This window comes from Artemia sp. Qi Xiang Cuo, chromosome 1 (genome assembly GCF_049724085.1).
Source record: "Artemia sp. Qi Xiang Cuo chromosome 1, ASM4972408v1, whole genome shotgun sequence".
Classification (NCBI taxonomy): Eukaryota; Metazoa; Arthropoda; class Branchiopoda; order Anostraca; family Artemiidae; genus Artemia; species Artemia sp. Qi Xiang Cuo.
This window is the reverse complement of record NC_142794.1, coordinates 96,897,823-96,925,044: the sequence shown is the minus strand read 5'-3', so window position 1 is coordinate 96,925,044 and position 27,222 is coordinate 96,897,823. Positions and strand designations below refer to the sequence as shown.

General features: G+C 34.1%; 1 protein-coding gene and 1 long non-coding RNA gene across 2 annotated transcripts in view; one reads left to right on the top strand and one right to left on the bottom strand.

Moving 5' to 3' along the window:
- Positions 1-21,204, top strand: part of LOC148956968 (uncharacterized) — a 31,053-nt gene extending 9,849 nt beyond the window's left edge. The window contains exon 3 of the long non-coding RNA XR_016141666.1: positions 20,971-21,204. This is a non-coding gene — a long non-coding RNA (uncharacterized LOC148956968). The remainder of the gene's footprint in view (positions 1-20,970) is intronic.
- Positions 1-26,159, bottom strand: part of Utx (Utx histone demethylase) — a 135,095-nt gene extending 108,936 nt beyond the window's left edge. The window contains exons 1-4 of the mRNA XM_089087991.1: positions 25,975-26,159; positions 16,010-16,076; positions 12,802-12,982; positions 5,688-5,796 (exon numbers count right to left, since the gene is read on the bottom strand). Coding sequence (XP_088944117.1) covers positions 5,688-5,796; positions 12,802-12,982; positions 16,010-16,076; positions 25,975-26,051 — 434 coding nt within the window. The 5' untranslated portion in view covers positions 26,052-26,159. The remainder of the gene's footprint in view (positions 1-5,687; positions 5,797-12,801; positions 12,983-16,009; positions 16,077-25,974) is intronic.
- Positions 26,160-27,222: the final 1,063 nt, after the last annotated feature.

The following is a 27,222-nucleotide window of genomic DNA, read 5'->3' as shown; positions in this document are numbered from 1 at the left end:
GAACTTATCCTTAATAATCCAAATCACCAAGTTCGTTTGAAGAATCTCAATTCAAAATTCACTAAGGGGCTCCCATTAGAGTCGGAACACACTTTACATTTTTTACAGATCAGATTTTTCGCCACTGCCGATCTAAAATATTTGTAGCGTTTTCACACTGCGGTATACATTCTTACCCCTGTCAAGTGTTTCTATTTCTACCGATTTTTTCATAGACCTACGGAATCTTATGTCTGTCTACGGACAAACGAACACAGTTACAGAATCTACAGATTACCTACGGACAGTGACTGTTATGGCCTCTCTTGCATCCAAGATAAAAATTCAATTACCCCCCCCCCTTCCACCCAAAAAAATTCAAGCCAAATTGTAAAAAAATTTACATTTATTAACCAAATTTTCCATTTATTTAAATCTGACTTTTTTTTACCTTGGCCTCTGCAAAGTTATTAACAATCTCGCTCGAATTGATTGCTTCTGGAAAAATCCAAATTCCAGATACAAGGATAGGACCTTCGCAAAAGCTCTTTTATCGACTGAATCAAAAGCTAGCTCATAATCTATACAGCTAAGGACTAAAGGGGTCTGATGAAACACGCACTTCTTAATTATTAATCTAAGAAAAAAATTTACCGTCGCATCCTCTCCCCTACCTATAAATACACTGTTCTTCTTTTAAAATTTTATCCACATAATCTCGAAGTCTAAAAAGTATCATCGTACTAATTAATTTGTCCCTACATAAACCAGACAGATGCCTATATTATTGCCACATTAACTTATTAACTATATTATATTATTATAGTTTAATTATTATACTATTATAGTTAGTATATCATACTAACTATTTATATTATAACCACATAACCACAGGTATAATTACCCTTTCTTATAGATGGGTTTAATTAATATTTTCCTAAAATCCATAGGTACTTCCCTTTTTCAAATATCATATTCACAATCTTCAGTAATTTATCTTTAGCTTCACAACTACCGTATTTAAAAAACTCATTTACCACACTATCAATACCTGATGCCTTATTATTTTTACCTTTTTGGTACTGTCTCCAATTCATCTTCGACAAACAAATTTTCCTTAACTTCCAAAGAGTCGCAATCGTTTTCAAACTTTTCTATAACATTTCCTGTAGCTTGTGATTGGTGAGTGGGTATGTGGCATGTGGATACGATGTTAACTTATGGGCCAATTTATAACTATATACCGTATTGGTTATAACTAGATTCTTATACCTATAAAAATTACAACAGTCCACAACTGTTAATATTTGTTTTTTCTCCAACAAATTGACTTATGCTAGAATACTATCTATATCTATTTTTACCAGCCTGGGCATTAAAATATCCTAATAAAAATACCATATTTATATCTGGGGTGCTGTCTATTTGCTGTCGTAGCTGTAAATAAAATTCATCTGTGTCACTACTATTTCCATCAGTCGGTTCTACTTGGGAATATACTGCTATGACTAATAGCTTGCACAATTTAGTCATAAAAACAACTAGAATTTTATTAGTAATAACTTCCCAAGGTAAGGAAGACTCAGTAGCTTTCGCGTTCATCATGAGCACTAGTCACTGTCTATGCACCCCATCCTTGCTGTCTGAGTAAATAGATTCTATATCACCCAATTTTTCTACCCCTGGGATATAGGCTTCTGAAACTCCTAACAAGTTTAGTTCTAAGCGTTAGAATTCGCGAGTCAAAATATCAATATGATAGTTGTTTTTTAACATTGTGACATTACAATTTCCAATTTCCATATTATTTAAATAATAGACATTTTTACGGCCTCAGGGAAAAGCAATGGGTCCCAAACCAGTACTGGACGGTAACCATCACGTCTTCTCAAGTCTGCACGAAGTGCTTAACCCGACTTAGAACCAGACAGCAAGAATTCACTTGGATCTTTGCGTGATCCTGGGCACATCTTGGTCACAATATGGTTTTCCACACTAGTCGACGCTCTTCTATTAGCAAGAGTCGAAATATTCCACATGCAATGTCAAGGCATTTACCTCTGACTCATTAAATATTCATTCCTAAAAACATTATACTACGATAAAGAGGCAACGGATAATATATAAATTAGATAGGGAGAGGTTCTTCAGCCCAGAAAACCCCACCAGAACAAACAAAATATCCACAATGAGAAACCAGGGCAAACACTGTTTCGTTTACTTCGCAATAATTTCCTCGATGGCCACCATTCCTCAAGATCATCCTGCAGTGCCGTTTGTAGTCACAGTTCTGGTTAGGCAAACTCATAAGAAGTCCACTCTGACGCCACTATGAGCCCACGCACGCAGGATTTTCCCTTTCAGGGATAGGGAGGGAGGAAGATGCTTATGATGGAACGGAGATCCCAAGCAATCTCACAACACCAGAACAACGCAAGCCTTTTATACCCAGCCTATCTCGTCAGGGTAATCGTCGTAAACGAATTTTTAATTGTTCGTTTCTGGCCCTCTCAAGTATCAGGCCCTATGTATATACCCTGTAAGTTAGAAACCTCTCTGAAACAAATTAGATTGTCGGCCCATTTTTGGGCGCTACAAACCAGTTTATTCTTATGAAGTTTTTCTTTGCGTGAGGATTCCCTTGATCGAACAGCTTATGGATACAAGTTCCTATTTTTCAATAAGAATGTTCAACCTTTTTTGGACGAAACAATAGGATACATAAAGCCCTTTATACCCTCAACCCTTTCGCTAAATACAATTTTTTCAGCCCCAAATCCCCAAGAAAAAAATCCCCCCTGAAATGTTAAACTTTATCCTATAATTTTTCGAAAATTGTTAAGTATATTTTATTTTGATGGCTTGTATGAATATACAGACTTTTGATTTAATTCACCGCTTCACCATGAATAGTTTTAGTTGGGCTAATAGCTCAAAAACTTATAGGCGTAACGAAGACGCACATTTTTTACTCTGATATTTTCCCCTCTATACATAAAACATGATGGCCCCTTGCCCTACCGCTTTCCCTCCCCCAACAATCCGAAAGTTTCACCTTAATCCGTATCCGTGTTTCTCAGAGTTTTTGCTCGATAATATTTTGACCTTTTTATTTTCAAAATGCAAAAATTCGATAATAGGTGCATTCAAGTGATTTACCTGAAAAGGTGCATCACTCCAAAGATTTATTAGGATGCAGGGGGGGGGGCACCCAAAGCATCAGAAATAAACTATAGGATCATCATTTCCACTGTCTTCAATGCGAGTTCCTTGAAAAAATCTTTTTTTACGAGGATTTCTCACATATGCACCAACAAGGGGTCAATACCTGGGCGTAATAAGAAGGCATTAAAAATATATATAAATAGAAAAAGAGCAATATTCAGTCTCCTTCTATATTTATCTCGAGGCTCACAGACAGTCAGGTGATTTGGGCATAAAAATGCACTTTCTAAGGCTTCAGGAATATTCCCCCCTCCCATCTGCAAAAATATTCAGCATCCCTCCAACATAACAGCTAATACATAATCCTACATCATCTATTTATTCATCAAACCTCAAAAGAATGAATTTAGTTAAATCAAGCTTTAAACAAATGCCCATTTATACCATTTATTCGTAATCGTTCAAAGTAAATTCTAGAGGGATGTTGAATGGTCCTCACGCTTCAAATCTCCCTCTCAATGCATGGGCAGGTTTCACGTGTTTGAGTGCCAGTATTTACTATTACTACTACTACTAACAACTCACCGCAGCACAAAGCCACCTGAGGCCAACACAGCTACGCATGCGCCTCCTCCACCCCTATCTATTCAAAGCCTCCCTTTTTACACCCGCCCACAAAGTTCCCATTTCCTTAAAATCTTTCTTTATGACGTCCTCCCACCCAAGACGGGGATTTACAGTAATTCGGAAATTAGATTAAAAAAAACTTTTCAGGAAGAATTCCGTTAAATCTTCAAATCCAAAAAATCTAGTCGGCCAGAATTTTGTATTATTCTGATGAGTTAATAAATTTAAATAAAAAATTGACAAATGGAACAAATTTAATGGAAGAAATATAGTCTATATTTTCAAGACAGATACTCATACAGACTTTAGAGAAAATTCCGTAGGGTTTTGGCAACCACTCAGACGCGTCTGCAGCTTTTTTAGTTGGGGGGGGGGGGTAATAATTCATTGTAGTTTACATTTTAACCAATCTGGGTACAGAACTTCGTAAAAGCCTGGATTTCAGAATATCTATTTTGTACAGACTGTGTGCATTTTCAGGAATGAATACACCACCACGCACGGTAACTGCCTCTGAAGCTAGAAACCCCAATATTAACTTTAATTTTAAACCAATTTGTTATCTAGACTTCCCAGTCGAATTTTTTTTTCTCAGGCTTGTGTGTAAAATTGTTGCTTAATGCTATAAAATGACGAAAACCGCGAGTTTGCTGTGGTATAATTTTTATACCACTGAAAAGGGCCACTAGACAATTTAACATTCGAATAAGTCTTCTTCCGATTTTATGACCAAATTAGTTCCCTACAATCAGAGTTTAAAAAAAAAAAACAAAAAAAAAACAACAAAAAACAAAGAGATAGAAAAACAGATAAACACCCTTTAGTCATTCATCTCGCAAAAAATGCGAAATTTTCCTATTTTTATAGATAGGTGCTCAACAGCCTTAGCTTTATAGTTCTCTGATAGGCTAGACTTGGTTTTACAGTTTGCATCAAGATCACAATTTTTTTCGGGGGGGGGGGGCAATTTTTTTCCCCTTCCATGAAAATTAGACAGATTTTCTAAGGTTCACATTCCCTTTCTCAGGCTCATAGTGAAGTAAGGTATCATTAAATTTAATAAACTTTACTAATTTAAATTCAAAAGCAAATTATTTTAATGTATTTATTCTAATCAGAACTATTCTTTGAGCTTCGGTTACTGTTATCATGTGCTGTTTCTTACTTAAGCTTCATTAGTACGAACTGCTTAATATCTGTTTTAAGATAGTGAATGCTAAATTTAGCTGTTTGTTTTTAAGCTAGTTTTTTTATTAATTCCGTTACATGCAGTATATACTATATTAATTGTTATTACAACAATTAAGAATGAGAGAGTTAGGATTAAATTGAATACTTAGACTAAGCCTAAGCGAAACAAAATTAAAAACAACAGCAACTAATATTTCCCAGTATCCACCAGATCCTAGATCCAATCATTGCAAAATTTTCCGAGGAAAAACAGCGTTGTTCCTTTCCCTTACAATATATTCAGTTTCGTTCCTTACCATAGACAATTGAGACTAGCAAAGGTCTAGTGTTTTGATCCCTTTAGGGTTTAAAAGAGAATTGATGCATTTCTAAACAATAGGATAATTAAGAAATAAGTAAAATTAAAAAAAAGAAAGTAAATAAAAGTTCAAATAGGGATAAAATCCTTTTAATAGACAGTGATGATAGAAATTCACAAAAATACCAGATATTTCGGTCACATATACAGTGACCGTCATCAGTAGTAAACAGTTTTACTACTGATGACGGTCACTGTATATGTGACCAAAATATCTGGTATTTTTGTGAATTTCTATCATCACTGTCTATTAAAAGGATTTTATCCCTATTTGAACTTTTATTTATCGTCATGGAAAGGCAGTGTGGTCTCCGAAATTATCTACGTCATAAAAAAAGAAAGAAAAAAAATGCACATAATAACTTACTACTGAAAGGCTCTGAAATGGTAGTATACAAGACCCAAGCCGTACAAAAAGTGTGAATCTTTCCAAGCATTTTTCTCATACTTCTTGTATTTTTGGTAGGCAGACAGGGCTTAAAAACATAAAAATAATGATTATATGTTTAAAGAAAACCATAATGTACAGATGGAAGAAGTTATTGCTAGATCATCGCTTTTTGGGCACTTCTCTCTTCATATTAAATCCCACTGAAAATGCAAACCAACCTAAAGGAAAGGGAGTTGCAGGCTTCATCTCTAACCAAGGCCGTACCCAGGATTTTTTTTTTTTGGGGGGGGGGGGGTTTAACTCAAATATTTTCTCGGGGGGGGGGGGGGTTACACAAAAAAAAACTCAAAAACGCATAAAAAATTTGTTTATATCCATTTTTGTTTCGTGTTTACGAGTCAAACAACATTTCTGGGGGGTTCGAACCCCCCCCCCCCGGTAAGGGCTTGCCTCTAACATTCTTCAAGCAGGCATTATATTAACCTCCAACAAATTTAAGATTCTAGAACGATTTTTGATTATAAGAAACTAACAAATAATTTAGCACCCTCTATGAAAAGTCAATAATCTATAACTCTAGCTCATTTTTAAGCCATACAATAACCACGCTTCTCTGCAAAAAAGGAAGAATTTATTAATGACAAGGTTTTTTTTTCATTTTAACGTTACATGTTTACTAGAAACAGAAGATGTCAAGATATTGATTTGAATAATAGCTTGCATTAACAGGTATTTGCTCCCATCTATTGCCTAACAGCACCATATATTTGAATATTTCTCAGTTTCATCTTACAGATAGAAAAAGTGGTGTTCCAAACTTCCGTTTTTTAATTTCAAGAAATTATGCCATATATTAACTCTGATAGGCCAATCACAAATTCCATGGTTGAAAGTCGAACAATGTTTAACTCAAGCGATTTCGAACAAAATACATAGTCGTTACTATAGATGTTCGTCGTTTTGACTTTATTCACTCTTAGTGTGGTTGACTCAAGTGTGGCACGGGTGTAATTTTTGGCAGATTACAAAAAAAGAAAAAAAGAAAAAATATTGCAGTCGCCTTACTTCAAACTACTAAAAGTTCGTAAATAGGTTGGGGCAGAGATCAATGGTGCAAAACAATATTGAAACATCATTCAAAAATTAAATGTAATTTTCTCTTATAAAATGCCAATCTTTAGGCCTACATTTAAATTCCAAAGCGAACGGCTGACTATTTTTGGGACCAAAATACTGAAAAATAATCAAATATTACACATCCAGAACTCACAGTGAAACTTCCCAAGAGGAAGAAAACTATAATTAAAAACTTGAAATTACTTTTTGCAACTTAACCCTTCCACATTCTGTAAATATATTTGTTTATTCAAAGGTTCCCTTCCAGTGTTGCCTGGCACTTACTTCGTTTGTCTAAGACTCTTAAATACTACAGTCTGATATGTGGCCTCGTCCAAGCCATTCCTAGGGTTGGTGGTGCCCGGGGTAAAATTGACTACAGCACCCCCTCCCGTCTTAAATATCAGCAAAAAATCTGAATCAGAGTGACAAATAAGATCGAAGTGGGCAACCCTCGCCCCCCCCCCAGAAACTGCCGGGACAGCTTACCCCGATCATCCCCCCCTTTGAACGGCTCTGGGTCTCAGTCACTTATTTATAGCATTTACTAATAATTATTGTATTAACGCCTTTGCTATTAATTTTGACGCCAGCCTTTCAAGCTCCATGTGAAAGGGAAGAAGAGACATCATAAAAAGAACTGAAATTAACTAATAAAAACAAGAACTTTTAGTATATGTTGGTCCCTGCTTCGAACACAAGTGGGTTAATATCAACTACATGTTCCATTGGACTAGTTCACTATTACTAGTTAAAAAAATATGGGATACATATCACTTGTAATGATTTTTTATCGTTCTTTAGTTTTCTTTGAAATAATTTCTTTGGAATTCTTTTTTAATTAATTAAACAGAAGATAAAAGAATTATTTTGGAAATATAGGAAAGAACTGGATAAATATTTGAAAAGTCTCCTTAATAACATGACGGAAGAGGGGCTCCGGATATGTAATACTGTTAAGTATAATTTTTCTTTGAAGCCCTGTCGCCGATGGGTTTTTAAAGGTGGGCAGCTCATTCCATCTTACCCAGAAAGCCCGATTTGTAAGTCTTATCACGGCCTTGATTGGCCTATTTCTTCCTGAATGGTCTCTTTCAAAGATATGCAACTGGAAGCTGAAGAAAAAAATATAGACAGACAAAACTTCAAACCTTTGGGTTTTGGTTAGTTAGAAATAGGGTAATAAAACATGTACGGAGTTTCCCGGCAAATTTGAATAAATCTCTAAAAATTCAAGAAACTAAGAGATAACAAATTTTTTAAGAGACCCATCTTGGGAATCATATAGTTCGTGGTAACGGACTGTAAGTAAGGAGAGACAAGAGCTAATCGTAACCGAAAATAAAAATGATTTTTGGCAACAATATATACATTAAAAAATAGGATTTTAATGGTAATTTTAAATATGTAAAATTTATTGAGTTTAAAGTCATCCATAAAAAGTAAAGCCTTTGAAAATTTGCCCAATTTTCGAATAAAGAGGCAAAACACCCCCTAAGGAACGGGTAATTATGTTGAAAACAAACTATCAAATTCAGCATATTGGGGGAAAATGTAATCCCCCTTATGAAAAAATGTGTAGATGCAGAGAGGCACATCTGCAAAAGTTTGAAATACTGCTATTTTCCCAAGAAGAATGATCAAAGATGCGTGTTTATTTGTTTTTTGTTTTTTTTTCAGGGGCACTCTGTCGAACCAATGGCCCTAAAAATCAGGAGGTTCATTCGAACGGAAACTGTAATACCTGTCCACCTCCCCCCCTCCCATGTACAAACAAGAAAGAGGTTTTGAAAACAGAGACTTCGATCACTATTCCTCCTTCCCTAGAGATGTCGAATTATTTCTGACTAGTTTTTTACTCATGACTTTTGGCTTGTTTTAGCTGAGATCTGACACATCCTTCTCGTCATTGAATTTAGGATCCATCTTTCCCTGCCACAGAAAATCCGGATTTTCAGCTGATCACCACAAGAGGCGTAGCTAGTATCCTTCCTTTTCACTATTTTCCGCGGATCTCCACAGCTCTTTGTAATGTAATTACTTGCACTTGCTGTGGGACTAGACACGAACGCCTCACTGGGCATCTAGAGGACTAGGAATGGTTGACTCCCATTTGTCACGATCTTGTGCCAGTTCTTCAGCAAACCGCTGCCAGCAACTCTCCCACTTTCTGTCAAAATTATGAAATCTGTCAATAGAATCGAGGCCAATTTTGATAGTTGTCCACCAATTCTTCAATTGACCGCCAGGTGGCCTGCGCCAATCTGATATAGGAGCAACTAGAAACACTCGCTTGATGTTGCGTTCATTGAATCTTCTCAGGAAATGCCCATATCAACGCAGTCTTCCCTGTTTGAGAATGGTGGCAGTGGGCTCGATATTATAACAGCGGTGGCGCACATCAACATTTGAGATTATGCCCAAGTATCGAATCCTCAGGATTTTACGTAGAGAGCGCTTATCAAAGACTTGTATATCATCTAGATTAAGCACCTTCAGTGGCAAAGTCTCGATTAACCTGAAGAGAACAGAACTAAAAGCCGCTTCACAGACACAAAATTTGTCTTCGTGCTGATCTCCCGCCGGTTCTGGAAATGGCGACAGAGCTATGAAAAGATGGCTTGGACTTTGTTGATTCTGTTCTGCATGTCAAGGTTACAGCCTCCCCGAGAATCGATTAGTGAGCCAAGATAAGTGAAGCTATTAACTTGTCCTAATTGTTGTCCGTAAAGCCCATGCTAATAATCAAACTGTATATTTAGGTCCATGACTTTAGTTTTGGCCACGTTGATTTTCACATCCAGCAGCTGAAAGATATGTATTTCATATAGCATTGTTTGGTCAGCTGCTGGATCAGCAGTAAGAGCGTCGATGTCATCCGCTTCAGCAGCAAAGGCTTTGATGTCATACACTTTATAGTGTATGCACTGAGTGACCCCCCCCCCCAGAAAAAATTAGACATTTCTATAAATATGTCCTAGAAATCTAGAAGCGGTACTAGATTTTTGATATCACGTTTTTAAGAAATACATCCATGTTCTATACACTTCTGAAGTTGCTACATTCCGAGTTATTTTGCTTCCAAAACTGCAGTTTCATTGTCCTTATTCCTTATACTATTTAACAGACCAGGAAAAAGGAGACAATTGAATCTACTCTAGGTCAAAACTGAAAAACCGATAATAGGTCTAATTAGTGTGAAATTTTGTACTAATGGCAAGCTAACAGCTTTCCGCAAAACAGTTTCTGTACTCTCCAATAACTCTGATTGAAACCACTTTTGGTTAAAAACTGAAAAACAGATTAGGAATCTATTTGTTATCTGATTTCGTTCTGAAGTTGAGTTAACTAGAACAGAATTGCGTATTTCCGAAATCACCGATTTTCTTTTTATTCTAAAGACAATGGATATTTTGCAACCCATATCCAAAAGATTTCATCTTCCACAAAGCAATTGTTTTAAAAATAAGATCATATAAAATGCAAGGATGACAATATTGTCAAAAGTACTTTTAAGAATGATTTAGTTGCTTCGTTCCTCGAGCACTCGGAGAATGAGAATGGCGAAACACTAAGAAAAAAAAACAAGTATTCAATGGAGATAAAAAAAAATATATGCAAAAATAGAGTGGATCAAAAACAACAAAAACGAGATGACTATTAAAGAAATGCATAAAAACAGAAGGAAACTTCATATGCGACTTTCAAATGCATGAAGTTTTTCCAGCAGTCTGTTGAACGAAGTAAAACTTCAAATATTTACAAAAAAACAAAAATGGATAGCATCCTCGTAAATTTTTCAAACCTCGATGGAATAATTAAAGCTCCAATTTGGTTGCTTTTGAAACCCTTTGTAGTAGTTGGTCAATAGGAGTTGAAATTACCACAAAAGTCTCCATAAATTACGCGTCAGTGCATTTAGTTTTACAGATTCAAACCAAAGAGAGAAAGAGGAACTAAAAAAAAGGAATAACAAAATAGATTACAAAGAAAGAAAGAGAGATAAAAACTGCACTTTAGCTTCTTCGGTTTAATTTTTTGTAATGTCAATCACTGCATTTTTGTTTCAGTCATTCATACCATTCATGAAACGCAGGTCAGAAGGCAAAGCTAAATAATTCCAGGTTTCTTAACTATTGTAGCATTTACTTAAAGCAGCTGTAGTAAATTTAGAGGCAGTGAACAGATATTTGGTGTAAAATTTGAAGCAAATAAAAAGAGTGAAAAGTTTTGTCGCAATATTTTTTACGAGTAATCCGTTCGTGGTCAAACGTTGAAAGTTATGAAAGTCCACTTGAGACAATATGAAATTTTCTCATATTCAAATTCGGTGGAAAATATGGCGAAAAATACGGTAAAAAATAACGGTGAAAAATATCGATAAAACATCCGGTCAACTCTACCTTGAAAAACAACTATGCTGTTTACTATTCCTTGTGTATAATGTCTTTCTTTAAATAGAATAAACACAAATGTAGTTTTGGCCAAAAATACCACAAAACGAAAAAAAGTAGGGGAATTGAAACCCTTGTACAATTCTGGTAATCCCACTCGTCCATTCATTTAATTAACGAAACACATAGTAAAATGTACTTAGAACATAAAATATAGGAAAGCTAAGCTAGCTAAACTAGTAGGGTTGTATAAAGAGGAGAAACATACAAAAAAGAAAAGGAAAGGAAAGAAAGGGTAAGAAAAGAAAAGGAAAGCTAAACTAGTAGGGTTGTATAAAAGAGGAGAAACATACAAAAAAGAAAAGGAAAGGAAAGAAAGGAACAGAAAAGAAAAGGAAAAATAAACTTGTAGGGTTGTAAGTGAAGATGAAAAGGTGACGTTGGGTAATGAAAAGATTGATCAGGTGGGCAGCTTCACTTACCTTGGTAGTATTATTAGTAAAGATGGAGGGAGCAGTGAAGATGTTAAAAATAGAATAGCCAAGGCTCAGGGTGTTTTTTCACAGTTAAAAAAAGTCTGGAAGAATAGGGAAGATAAGTCTGCAAACCAAGATTAGAATATTAGAAGCTACAGTGATGACAGTGGTCAAATATGGCTCTGAAGCATGGACGCTCCGAAAAGCGGATGAAGATTTGCTAGATATTTTCCAGAGAAAATGCTTAAGGATTGTTCTGGATACCTGGCTGACTGACCGTATTTCAAACAATAGGCTATATGAAAAATGTGGTTCAATACCGCTCTCTAGGGCTATAATGAAAGAAAGATTGAGGTGGCTAGGGCACGTTGTGCGGATGAAGGATGACAGATTGCCGAAGATTGTTCTTTTCTGCCAACCACCTAGGGCTAAACGGAAAGCAGGTCGTCCCCGTCTGGGGTGGGAGGACGCCATAAAAAAAGATTTATAGGAAATGGAAACTTTATGGGCGGGTGTAAAAAGGGAGGCTTTAAATAGATTGGGATGGAGGACGGGCGTGCGTAGCTGTATTGGCCCAGGCGGCTTGGTACTGCGGTGAGTTGTTAGTAGTAGTAGTAGTAGTAGGGTTGTATAAAAGAGGAGAAACATACAAAAAAGAAAGGGAAAGGAAAGAAAGAAAAAGAAGAGGAAAGCTAAACTAGTAGGGTTGTATAAAAGAGGAGAAATATACAAAAAAGAAAAGGAAAGAAAGGATACAAAAAGAAAAGGAAAGCTAAGCTAGTAGGGTTGTATAAAAGAGGAGAAACATAAATAAAAGAAAAGGAAAGGAAATAAAGGAAAGAAGAGGAAAGCTAAACTAGTAGGGTTGTATAAAAGAGGAGAAACATACAAAAAAGAAAAAAATAGATAAAAAATTAAAGTACAATGAAATAAAAGTTGAAGCGACGTTGGGAAAATGAAACACGGTTATAGCTCTGGAAAGATGTGGCATTTACAGGACAAATTTTGCAATTAAATTTACACCCTTATCTAACCAGGACTACCAGGTAAATAAAAGAAAAGAGAAAAAACACGTTTTCACCCTGAAAACCGTCCTCCAATTACCTTTCTTGAAATCTTCAAGTAACAAGTGGAAATGACCCAATTTACAGTATGTTCGTGGATCTATAATGTTCATATTTTCTTGTGTAACCGTGGAGTCATTTGAGTAAACGCTTTTCTTTAACTTGCACTCTTGAATTTCATTGTTAACCTGAGTCATCATTTTTTCGAGACAAAATATGGCCTGAAAAACACAGTAAACGGGTTAATATATATATATATATATATATATATATATATATATATATATATATATATATATATATATATATATATATATATATATATATATATATATATATATATATATAATATATATATATATATATATATATATATATATATATATATATATATATATATATATATATATATATATATATTTACTTCCACCAAAACAAACCCCTGCATACAGGTCTGGTACAAGTGGATGACAAAACAACCTTTTCTAAATCATGTCAAATTTACTAGTTTTAGATATGGTCTTGCAAATTAAATGCTTGACAAAATCCCGTTCTTGCCAACATCGCTCATTTCAAAACATCATTTACAATTTAGTCTTTTAAATAATAATATAAAACAGAAACAATTACAACAGTAGCAATTATTAGCTATGGAAAGATCTATAAATGTAGAACCAAGTAATATATTTCTTTTCTTTTTTTACTATCTGGCTTGTGTGTTATACTAATAACCAAGAGTAAATGTCATCTGGTGAATCGTAATCTTATAGCCATCAGATAAAATTTACTTCTTTTTTTAATAAAGCATAACATCTCTTCTCTACGATCAAAAGCAGGCCTGACCACTTGTGTGAATTTTTAATGATTTGTGAAAAAGCAATTTGAATTCCCAGGCCCAGGCAGTAGTGGTAGAATTAAGAATCAGCAGCTATTCTTTACACTAAATAATTTTTATCATCTGTTGTACTGCAAATTTATTTTTATTTCAATTTAATACCAATATTTTATAACAATATAATTTTATTTTAATAATATTATTAATTTTGTTTTAAAATACAATTAATAATATCTTATTTTTATTTAATTTAATAGTTTGATTACTTAATAAACAAGTAAAATATAGTTACATAAGTAAATTAAGACTGAACTGAACTTACAAAATACTGGAACCAAAATTCACCTGGAACCAAACTGGAACCAAAAAGTAGCCTAAAAAACAATATTAGATCATTTGATACTTCTAAATTTCTTAAAATCAGGAGACTCGGGGATTTTTGCATGTGTATGTGAAACAAGCATCCCGGGGTACGTAAGACCAAATTAAATTAGACTTTGTTCGTTACAAAAAAATATTAAACTTATGAAGGAATGTCATTTTTATAGAGATTGCTGTTATTTTGATAATAGGAACGGTCTATAATTGGAATATATTTACTTTAGACAACAAAATTTATTTTAGGAGCAAGTTAAAATATATAAACACAAACAATGTAGAATTTGTTGAGCAGTGCAAAACTTCGCAGAAAAAAAAAATCAAACTATGGTCGGGATAGAAAAAAAAGTTAATTAAGGTTAATTAAGGAGGCTCGACATTCAATTTACAATATTTAAGTAAAATAAAGTGAATAGATTTTGTAAATTTTTATTCTCTTCTCTTTTAAGCAATTCCCTTTTCCCTTTATTTGCCTCATTTGTGAATTTTTTCAATATCTATTTTATCTTATTCCCCCAGACTTTTTGGTGATTTTTCGGTTTTCTGATATTTCATGTGCTATTTTTGTGCTATTTAAATCATGGAATACTGATGATTAAAATCTATGCTGATTTAAGCTGATAAGCTGATCATTGAGCATTAGCAATTTCTTCAATCAGCATGCTACTGCAGCGATTCATTTTCTCATTTATTTCTTTGTCACTATCTCCGTTTTACAAGGCGAGATATATATTGTTTGTCAAATTCATTCACCAAAGACAAAGCGTTCATTATCAGTCCAACACTTGCGTTTTGTTGGTACAGTATTTATACCTTTATGACATTTAACAGGTGAACATTTTGACCGATTAAACTCAAGAGCTTTCTCCAAACGACAATTGTTTGTTTTGATGTTTTCTGCAAGACAGTTCTCTATAACATTTATTTTGAAGGTTTTTTTTCTCAGGATATCTTTCGAAATTTCCATAAATGTGTTTTCGCGATAAACTTTTACCATATGGATTAATCAAACCATATTAGCTGTTTCTGAATCAGCATCAAATTTTTACTCATTTGATATTTTTGTCAATAGGCGTATTCAAATTTTCTTTAGATCTTGTTTTTAAATACAATTAATTGTATTTTTTCCAAATTCATTCATATGAAAAACATGTATATATATATATATTTTTTGTCAAAAATTTACAAAAAAATAGAATTGGAATATGGTATTATTGCAACGTCATCGAAAAGCTTATACTGATGAAATAAGTGAGTTTGAAAAAAGTTGAAAAAAAAATGAATTGAAAACAACAAAGTTATTGTTAAAAGAAATTCTGGGTCATCATTTTTTAGAAATAAACAAAATAAGATCCTTCCTGCACCCCCCCCCCTCGTGAATTGACGCCTTATAAAATCAAACATTCTCCTTAAATTTGTAAACAGATAAAATAGAACTCATTCTCAAAGTAACTTATATTCTTTCAAAGCACAATTTTGTCAGACTAAGAAGTAGTTTAAAATCAGGTGGCTGTAATTCATACCAAACACAACATCGCCTTCTCCAAGCTATGAAAATTAAAGTTATAATTTTCTCAACTGTGAATAATTAAATATTTGCAGTATTGACCAGTAATAAATACGTCACTATTTAAATTATCATAAGCAGACCTCTCTTGCATACACGCAGGAGAGATTCGAAATATTGAGATTTTGAGAATATATTTTTATGAGCTTATTATATTCCCAGAATTCCTGTGTTTCTCTCTTTTCTTAAAAAGTTAAGATAAGATTTTTCTTTGACATTTTTTTTACAAAACAATTTAGCTCTTGTCCTCACAAACAACAATATGCAATGCCCTTTTTTTATGCATGTAGGCCAGCAGGCTCTGTTGCTCGTTTGGTATGTTTATACATTCAAGTTAGGATTTATTATATATTTAAGCTTTGGTTTTTCTATTATTTCTCAACTTTTTTCTTATTTTCTCACAAACTGGTTACAACCTATTCTACCCAATACATGGCAGTGAATATTATATTTTCATTGAAATTTTACCTTTTCTAGTAGAGCTTTCTTCCTCTGTTCTTCGGGCGTCTTAAACTGTAAGCATCCAAACTGACGACTGAAAGAAGAAAAAACTTATGACAAAATATGAAGGTACAAACACGAGGAGGCTGAGAGCCGCGGATATCATTATTTTTATGATCTTCTGAGAATCACTCTATTTTTTACACAGTCAGCTGATCTGCATTTTTTTTTTTTTTTTTTTTTTTTTTATTACCCCATAAAATAAATGACAACGCATACTATATACCAGAACTAACACTACCAGGATCAATGGTCAAACACCATCAAACTCTGAATCCAGGATCTATCCGGCTTATCTATCTAACGTTAAAGCAACAGACTCCCCTTTATGTCCAATCCATAGAGTAAAAAAAATTAACCCGGCTGACTTATGAACTAAGAGAGGAAAGAAAATAATAAATGAAACAAAAATAAAAAAAAAACGGTGAAAAAATGAGGATTTTGTCAGCCAGTGGCAAAACAAGAAGACGAAGAACAAGCAAATATTTAGACAAGGACCTCTGCCAAGTCGTCCCCAGTGCTAAACAAAAAAAAAGAAACAACGAAAATCTAACCTTTCGAAGTTTACCCGACAACCACAGAATGATAGAGTGTCTGTTCTGTCGTTGTCGGGTAAACTTCGAAAGGTTAGATTTTCGTTGTTGCTTTTTTTTTCTTTATTTTAGCACAGAGGACGACTTGGCGGAGGTCCTTGTCGAAATTATTTGCTTGTTCTTCGTCTTCATGTTTTGCCACTGGCTGAAAAAAATCATCGTTTTCTCGCCATTTTTTTTTTTTATTATTTTCTTTTCTCTCTTAGTTTCATATGTCATGTATAGCCAGTGTCGCCTTAGAATATATTTACCCGGCTGACTGATAAAACACCATTAACAGAGAGCACCAGGCACGGATCCAGAGCCTTGATTTGGGAGGGGCGGCCGTGTTAGGAAGGAAAAGTGGGACATCACCCTTCTATCTAGAATTTCGTTCAAAGTAGGTGTGTTAAGGCTTGGTACTATTGACATAAAGTAACACAAGGGGAAGTTAAAACAAGTCTTGCAATAGGTGTTGTAACTTTTTACAAGTGATGGGACGATAGTGGGGGGGGGGTCCATCATGTGTGAAAACCTATTTTGATCCAATTTGCCATGTTTTTTCATTTTCGAAAAATTTACACACCTTAATATTTTACATACTATAAAATAAATAAAAAAAAAAAATTATGGCATGATATAATCAAACTTAGGCAGGTAGGTTCTAGTGGTCTCTCTTAGGAAAAATCACATGGCCACAGTAAGGCTCGTTGCGATACCACCAATATAATCGAAAAACACTAATTAGATAAATAGTGATTGTATCGGGCCGTAGTTATCTTTTATATATTTTATATCACAACATCATCTCCATAAATCTATTAGTAAGTTAAAAAGGTGTAATAACATATTTCGATCTATATTCAACATTGTTACGAAACACTTTATTCCACAGAAGTAATGATGATTTTAGCGTTTGTTTTCAGATATAACTTAAAGAAATGATATCTATTGAATTATATATTATGGAACAACATTAGAGAAAAAAAATTTATGGAGTCTTTTCATCTTTTGTCCCTGCATCTAAAAGTCATCATAAATTCCAAAGCTTATGCATACAATATATTACACAAATCGATTCCAACTTCTTATGAACACGATAGTGTTGTTATTTTGTGTAGAGTTTGCTAAAATTCCTAAGAACCTGAAGGAAGAAAATCTTTATCGAGTTCGTTAATGACTAAGATTGGACTAAGGTGGTAGAAATAGGGACGGCTTTTTAAAAAGCGGAAAATCCACTAAAACACTATCCATTTGATTTTTTTTTATGTTTAAGAGATTTACCTAAAACTTAAATTTTGACACTTTTTTTATAGAGCCATTTTTAAAGTCAGAGGTAGAGAAAAACCCGGGTTGAAGAGAGAAAGAATATTTTTATTAGGCCAATATTTCTGTTTTGACCTATGGGGTTAAAGGAGAAAAAATATCTCAACTTCGTTATTTATTAATAAAAGGGGATCAAACTTGTTTATGTCAACATGAGTCAGTTAAATAGTGTATAATTTTTATTTGAAACTGTCTTTTAAGACTCTCTTAATACTCAAGGAGCCCAGTTTGTTTTTTAAGCCGACAAGAATCAGCTAAATGATGCTAACAACTGTTGTTTAAAACAGTTAGGAAAATGAAGGGGAAAGAGAAAGAGATAATGACAGACACATGCCGAGATGCATCACGTTGGCCAGCCTGGGCTCTAGTAGCGTAAGTTAGCCATTGTTACTTTTAAAATGTGCTTCCTTACTCAAAACAAAATTTTTTCCTACTCCGGCTCCTTATTTACTGCAATCAAATGGCTGGATTCAATATTATTATTTGAAATCTAGGTCTTCCCGTTGGCCAAGCTGAAAAAAGGATTTTTTGCAACCAAATGGCTGGATTCAATACTATCATTTGAAATCTAGGTCCTTCCATTGGCCAAGCTGAAAAAGGATTTTTTGCAATCAAATGGCTGTGTTCAATTTACTATTTGAAATCTAGGCCATCCCGTTGGCCAAGCTGAAAAAGGATTTTTTTGCAATCAAATGGCTGGATTCAATATTATTAATTGAAATCTAGGTCCTCCCGTTGGCCAAGCTGAAAAAGGATTTTTTGAAATCAAATGGCTGGATTCAATATTATTATTTGAAATCTAGGCCCCCCCCCCGTTGGCCTATCGGAAAAAGGATTTACTGCAATCAAATTTACTGCAGGCCTCCCGTTGGCCAAGCTGAAAAAAAGTTTGTTTTTTTTCAGTTTTGTCTTTCTCAAGTTCACAACAAATAGTTTATAGGTCAAAAGAATGACCCCGAAGTGTTAGAAACCTTGTAAGGTAGGAGTAAGTTTGGCCAGTCTTGTTCCTGAGAAACTCTTTATGACAAAAGTTTTGAGTAAATAGCAGGTAGATGCCGCTGCAATGTAACTCACTCTGCAGATGTCAACCCCGCCCACAACTTGGTAACACACTTTAAGTAATTTGAAAATCATTTTAGAAATTATAGTATAAACTATCAAGTAAGGGAAATAAACTATAGATTATAATTATAGATAAATAGTAACTACTTGTTATACAAAGTAGAGATGAAACTTAAAAAATACTGTACCGAAAGTCATTCGTCCCATCTACTATTCCTTCTTCTGAATCAAGTAGTAAACAAACAGACAACTATGCTTCATACTTTCATTCTTTTATAATATAAACAAAATGTGACTCACCATGGCAAGCTTTCTCTAACCAGATGTGAAAATGAACAAGATGCACAAACAATTAGCCACAACAGACAATTTGATTTTTTTTTCTGTCTCCAGGGAGCACTGATAAGTGATACCAACCTTTCCATTCTCATACCAAGCCACAACCATGGTTTCCCCCGGTGAGGAAAAAAATAACTAGATTTTAGTGATTTCTGGTTTGATTTAGAAATTTTCTTCAGTAATCTAGTAGTTTATATGCTGATTTAGTGATTTGTTTGTCAAGGCAAAATAAAGAATCACAAGAAATAGTTATAAATCACTAGGGGTAGCAACTCTGGCCACAAAACTGTCGTCACCGTCCAACCTTTCGCACCTGGTTTACCCTCCACTGGTTTTTTTTTTCTCACTTCACAGAAACGTTTCAGTCTTGCGTTCACTCCACAGACTGTTTATGAATAACTTTTCTGTGTGTAATGAAATTTGAAAACAATGAATATTTTCCAGTTCTTATTTCTCAAATATAAATTCTTATTACTTAATATTATAATTTAGGAAGGAGTCTTATCAATTTCGCTTGGGGGAGGGGATCACCCCTCCCCTGAGTCCATGATAACAGAGAGAACTACAGCCACATACATATCAAAAAACATTCTATCCTCTACCATCTCCAGCTACAAATACAATAACCATAGTCGCAGGAATCATTAAATGATTCCTGTGACTTCATCCAATATGTGAATTTTCATGATGAACTCAGAGGTCTTAAAAAATCAGCTTCAACCAAACCCCTTGCAGAAAATAAATGATGGACAAAATCACGCTAAAATACATCCCCAATAACATACTCACCAAGGCAAATCACGACTTTCCCTGTTTCTAGAGATGCCCTAAATCTCAACTTATTAATTTGAAACCCCATATGCAAGATAATAGAAAGAAAAACAAAATATAAAAACACGCAGACAAAAAAAAAGACCTTCTACATACAATCAAGAACTCATAATAAAGAAAAATCACCAAAAAACATTAAGAGGCTTCAACAAGCTGAATAAGGCCCGAATACTGAATTAAGGGTTAATACAAGCACTGAACCCGAATGTGTGGTAGCACATTCAAAATTCCCTGCGCCAAAGGCAAAAAGGGTGTATCTTCAGAAATATGAAAAAAAAAAATTGGATATGTCTTTATTCTGGGGAATTTTTTAGAGCATTTCATGAGGTAGAATATTTTTCTGTGAGTGGAATTTCAGATTTAATTCCAATAATTAAAGATTTCAAGAGTAGAGGGGGAGTATTATGTCCCCGCTCTACTTTTCATATTTAATTGCCTGCATTTACACATGCAACCGTTAAAGATTTTGGAGTCCTTCAACAAATCAACATTAGCATGAAACAGCTTAACACTGCACAACACTGATGCACCTATTGGAAATTTCAATGAAGTGCTAAGATAGATTCAGTGTAGGAAAAGAAAACAGTAATGGTTATATACTACTGTAATTACGTAGGTATAACAATCTGTTATACCAATACGGAATAAGACAGCACACCTCATTGATTATGTTATAGTAAACCGAAGATTGGCAGAATTGATACAAAATACTAAGGTATAAAGGAGTGTTGATATTGATACTAAAAGTAAACATCCCCATCTAATAGTGTCTATGCTTAAACTAAAGTTCTATTTTAGATGGGGTAACCACCTTTTGAGAAGTTATGATGTTGCTAGACTCCAGGACTTGAGAAGACCTTTCCAGGAAAAGTTAAATATTAAACTACAGAGACAAAGTTCAAAAATTTTGAAGACGGTTTGAATTATTTTAGGAATATAGTTTGTGAAGTAGCAGATGATGTCTTACGGAGGACATGTGGAAAGGGAGCTGTGAAGTGGAGGCCATGGATAATTGCCAAGGGTCTCACAACATTCAGCAAGATGGCATAACTGTAAATGTTGTACTGGCATGTTAATAAATTGGGAAAAAATAGTAAATGAGGACTTTTCAGGGTTAAAGATAGGAACAGGGACACAATTAGTGAAAGGAAAAGATTTAAAGACAGATGGTCAGAACATTTTGAGATTGTGCTAATCCATGATGAAGTTTAATTCAATGACAACTTTAATTCATGCCCAGTATAAGAAAGATGATAAGAGTGAATGTGGTAAGTATAGAAGCATTAGCTTGGTTTCAGTAAGAGTCAAATTACTTGGAATGATTTTTTTACTTTTAAGACTTTAAGATTCTGTAGATAATGTTTTAAGAGGAAAACAGCATGGTTTTGGAAAGGGGTGGTGAAGCATCAAACCAATACTCACTCTTAAATTGAGAAGTGGTAGTCATCAGACCCCTTTAGTCCTTGTTCTCTAGCTCTTCCTTGTGGATGTTAACTTGCTTTATCCCCAATAATTTTTAGCTCCACTGATCCCAATCTTCCCAGGAAGATTTTGATTTACTTTTTTTGTGTTTTGTCAGATTTTTTTTGTGTTTTCAAAGAAGGACTGAAAAAATCCTCTCCCTTCTAATTTTGAAAAATATACTCCCCCCTCCCTCTAGTTTCTATGAACTGACGGCATTGCAAAAAAAATCTTAAAATCATTTTTAATCAAATGCAGTAATTAATGTCATCCCACTTTAAAAGAGGAGCAATTACAAAAAGACATAATACACCTAAATCAAGGTTGTTACCAGACTGCCAAAAAAAAATGCAGAGTGAAAAATAAGGTACAAAGAGCATTTCCAAATACCCTTCCATTAACTCACAGCAAAAAATTCAAACTGAGGGGAGAATCAAAAGAGCTATCATATATTACATATAGAGTACTAACAATAAATTACTGGAACAATTGTGCCTGTGTATCAATACTTTGAAACTTTCTGAACAAAAACACACAAGCTAATAAGCAGCTAACGCAGGAGATAAACAAGTCCAAAAACACCACTAAATGGACAAAGAATTTGATTGGATTATTTATTACATACATAGCAGTAAGACAAGTCTATTTGCCACTTTTTATGAGCAGAAATTGCTACATTTACTGAACTTCTGTACTTTAAAAGTGCCTAGGATAATGTGTCCTGCAAACTCCTACCTTTTAAATTAACTAGCCCTGGCCTACTTTTGAAATTAATATCAATTACTAAAAAAAATAAGACAAAAGCAGATTTGCTCAAATTTAATATGTATAATCTCCAAAACTAAAATAATAAAAGGCCATTATTATGTTGCAGTTCTCAGCTGCATGCTGTTTGCATTTTCTTGATGGAATATGAATTTACCACATGCAATAAGTGGTGTCAATTGGGGAATGTAGGAGGAGGGAGTGTCACCTGGGACACTCCCTCCACTGTATGAGAACTGTATAAACACTCCCTTGACTGGACACTGTACTCACTAGGAGGAGGGGGTGTTTTAAATAGCACATTTTTTTGTACTTTAATTGAAAACTGCCTTTTTTGGTATATGCAGTAAAAAAAAACACAAAACAGGCACCCTTTCCTAAATTTCGAAAAATATATAATATCCCCCCCCCCCCAATTTTCATAGATTTATGTTACTGCGCAAAATATAAACAATGACACTATTCAGATGTCAAAAACATTAACCATTTAGTATACCCAGTTAAAACTCTAGATTTCACTTGCCCTCTGAGAAACTTTTCAACTGAGCTTATACAAAATTCAGTATGGTAGTTACAATTTCAACAAAAGCATGTTGCAATTTCTACACAACTGGTACAATGTGTAATATTGTTATTTGTTTAGCTTTTTAATTTTCTATAGTAACAAAGAAGGGTAAGGAAAAGCAGCTTTCTTTTTTTCCTGATATTTTGCCAAAAGGAGAGAAAACCAGCTTTTAAAGAGTTTTGGAAGTTGTTATACCATATAAAAGGGAATATTAATAATAAATTAAGCCTAAATGTGGTTTTGATTGATGTTTTCAATTTCCCACCTCAAGCCATCAGAGGTTGATAGGAGTAAAACATTACACTTACCAAGAGAATGATTTTGGTGAAAAGATGTAAAGGTAAATAATACATTCAGGAATAAATCCAGAGCCTCAGCTATGCAATGGGATGATCCTTTCAAGGGCTGATGTTAATATTTCTAAATGGGTACCAGGAGAAATCTGAGGACAGTAAACAGGAAGAATGTGCAAAAGCCCAGGATAGATAGCCTCCAGCCCCCCATTGCACTTCCTGGGTGAAGGACCATGAAACAGAGATCAGCACTACTGGTAGAGATTTTAAAATTGAATGCCATATATTTAACTTTCTACCTTCATATCTTTGATAACCCTTTATTTAAGATGTTTTAAAGAGCTTGAAAAGACTTCAATTTAAAACTTCAATCTAATTTAGCTTAAAATTTAACTCAAATTGTTTGAATCATGTTTTTTAAACCTGAAGTTAATTAAAAGTAAGTTCAAGCCAAAATAAAAAAAAAGACACTTGCTGAAACCATTCCAGACCATTGTTTGATGTGTTAAGTCATAGAATTAGGGGATGGATAGAGACAGATACTTGAAAATACCTTTGTAGAACATAATTTAGGCTCTGAATTCATATCTAAAGGCTACAATCCCCCCAACCATGTTGGTTTCTAAGATTATGAACAGTCTATCATGCAGAACTTTACTACTTAATATTATTTTGAGCATTGGTAAATATATTTTTCCATTTGAAGGTTCTTTTTTTTTAACTCTGGTCAAGATCCTACTTTATTTTGTCTGTAACTTGTTCACACTATTGGCCAAAATTGAATCCTGTCATATCACTACTTTATCAATGCTGGTATAAAACCAATTTCATCAGCCTTTCAATCCAGGACAAAGCCATCTACATTATTTGGCTTAATATTTACTTCCCTAATCTAATTAACCCAAAGTTAATTTGTTATTAACTTTCTATTTCTTGAAGGGGGGGGGGGGGGCTTATGATCTTGAAGTAATGATGGAAAATTCTAACTGTTTCAAAAAGCTCAAGGGTGATGGGATAGAGTGGCCTTCATATACAGAATAATTTATATTCGTTTTAAGTGTTAATACCATTCAATACTTTAATTTGAAAAACTTTTTTCAAATTAATTTTTGTTCCTTTTTAATACCAAATTGAGGTCTCTTACAAATACAAGGTGCTGTGTTGCCACACCTTCAATTCCCATTCTTTACACTAGGTTCAACTTTGGCTTTTTTCCAACGCTTTAATTGATGCACTACCTTAAAGTCTCATAAAAAAGTTTTTTGTCAGTTAATTATCAACTCACTTCTTAGTTGAAAGAAGTAGAAAAAAATCCAGATCCTTCCACAATTCGCTTTTAAGCACACCTTTTCCGTTAATTTCACTCTTATGTTAGTTAAATCTAATTAACCCAAAGTTAATTAACCCAACTCATACTATAATAAGTTGATGGATATTGGTGCAGCAATTCATAACTCACAGGTTAGGATGAACCCAATGAGCTGGGTCACCATCATGTTTGACTAATTTCTACAGGTTTTGTCCTTACTACCAGAAAGAATGACTTAAGGTAAGGTCATATTTCTATTAAAATAAACTATTGCCCAAGTTATGAAAGTTATACTTACAAGTAATAATATAACCAAAAGATTGACACCAACTTTTAATAAAATATAACTTAAATAGCTTAACATAGTTATTTGGCATTTATTGTGCAAGATCATTCAAAGGAGGTCAGATAGCCAACACTTTTTTTAAGTTGATTTATTTTTAATATTAAACTAGGATTAAACAATATAGCCTAAGTACATACATATAAATGAGAATGAATATTCAAATACAAAGCTGGTAGTCTAGCTTTAAAGAGACAGAGATACACCCAAATGGTCTAATTTTTTCTTAGTTTTAAACTTGTCAAACCATATATTGCTCAAAATCTATCTGCCCACTGGAAATTATTCAGCCACAAATTCTCATTCCAAGGCTTTCACAATTTTATTGTGAAATCAAAATGATTAAAATTGACAGAAAGCTTGATTATACTGACAGAAAGCTTGACACTGATTATAGAATTGATATAGAATAGAACTGATAGAATTTTAGGTAAAGTTCTATGAAATCATATTATTGAGTTAGGAATAGGCCTAAAGTGAATGAACCATTCGATGCCTTTTTTTATGCTGATTACGAATATAATAAGCATTTCTATCAGCAATTAATTTCAGCCCCCCCCCCCCCGATATCGGCTATAACAAAACTAACTCTGCCGGGGCAGATATAGGGGGGGGGGGGCTGGAATTCATTTCCGATAGAAATGTTTTATTATATTCGTAATCAGCATAAAAAAAGGGCATCAAATGGTGTATTCACTTTAGTCCTAACTCAATAATATGATTTTGTAGAACTTTACCAAATTTTATCCCCCCCCCCCCATATTTACCACTTCAGGGTATATAGGCTATTTGCACATTAAAGGGGGGGCAAATTTTATTTATGATGTAAATGGGAAGTAAGGTTAAACTTTACCCTCACCCCCTTAATGTGCAAATATATACTCTGAATTGGCATATAGGGGTGGGGGTAAAATTCATTTCCAACAAAAATGATTATTACATTTGGAAAGAGCATAAAAAAGGCATAGAGTGGTATATTCACTTTATTCGTAAGTCAGTAATATGATTTGGTAAAAATTTACCATATATTGATCTAGTTATATACACTCTTTTGGTCTAAACATACCTATCAAACTCTGAAAGGATCTGTATTTCAATAGATGAAAGTGACATTTCTTCCTGATTCTTTAAAGCCATTCCCATCACTGAAAAGTAACAACCAAGTTTTGTCGCTTAATCAACAATGCAGCTCGAACACAGTGTGCTCCAACACAACTAAATTTGGTTTTCCTAAGTATATCTAAGGATAGAAGGCTCTTGCTTGTACAATTTATATACTTTTGCTCAAATAGCAAGATTACCAATGAACGTTGCATATCTTGAAAAACGCCAGAAGTCATAAAAGTGTTCCTCCCTGTAGGAGATTCAGATGCCGATTCTGCAGCATTTGGATCTCCGATGTATAAACTACCAGCACAGAATAGATATGGGGAAATAAAAGCGTTCTATGGGTCATCTATTTTAACATACACCATCGTACTGCTATGCTTTATAGTCCATGTAAGTTTTTATACTACAAGAATTTAAGAGACTAAATAATAATTCTCGTTCGTTTCTTTTTGAACATGGACTGCTTACTAATAGAACATAAACTTGAAAAAAAAAATTAGAAAGCCCCTTAATACCTTCCCTAACCAGCAAAACTGGTCCGCAGGGGAGTTAAATGCAGTAAGTAGCCAAAAGAAACAAAGACAAAATGACTTTTAAACCAACAACAATACCCCCACAACAATTAATCCTACTACTAACAACTCATTGAAGCAACAAGTCACCTTAGGCAAACGCAGCTGCATACGCTCTTCCACTATCCCAATCTATTCAGAGCCTCCCACTTTACACCTAAGAAGTCCTTAAAAAATTTCTTATCACTTAATTCCGACCCGGATAGGGACAATCCGCTTTTTGGTTGTGCACTAGATGGATGACCGGAAAGGATAATCTTCAACAATTTATCATTCTATGTCCATGATACATGTCCAAGGTATCTCAATTTTTTTCATTATAACCACATAAAGTTTGATAGAACCATACTTTTTTGTAAAACTTCCTGTTTGAAATACGGTCTGCTAAATGGGTACCAAAGACTATCCGTAAAAAAAATTCTCTGGGAAACAATTGCGAATCCCTCCCCCGTCTTCTTAAACATCTTTGTCTCAAAACAAGACTGACCACTGTCATTAATGTAGACTTTAATATTATAATCTTTGTTTTAAGACTTATCTTCCTATTCAACCAATTTTTTTTCAACAATGGAAAACACATTGGGCCGATTCTATTTTACTTTTCACATCGTAAATGTATCCACCATCTTTGC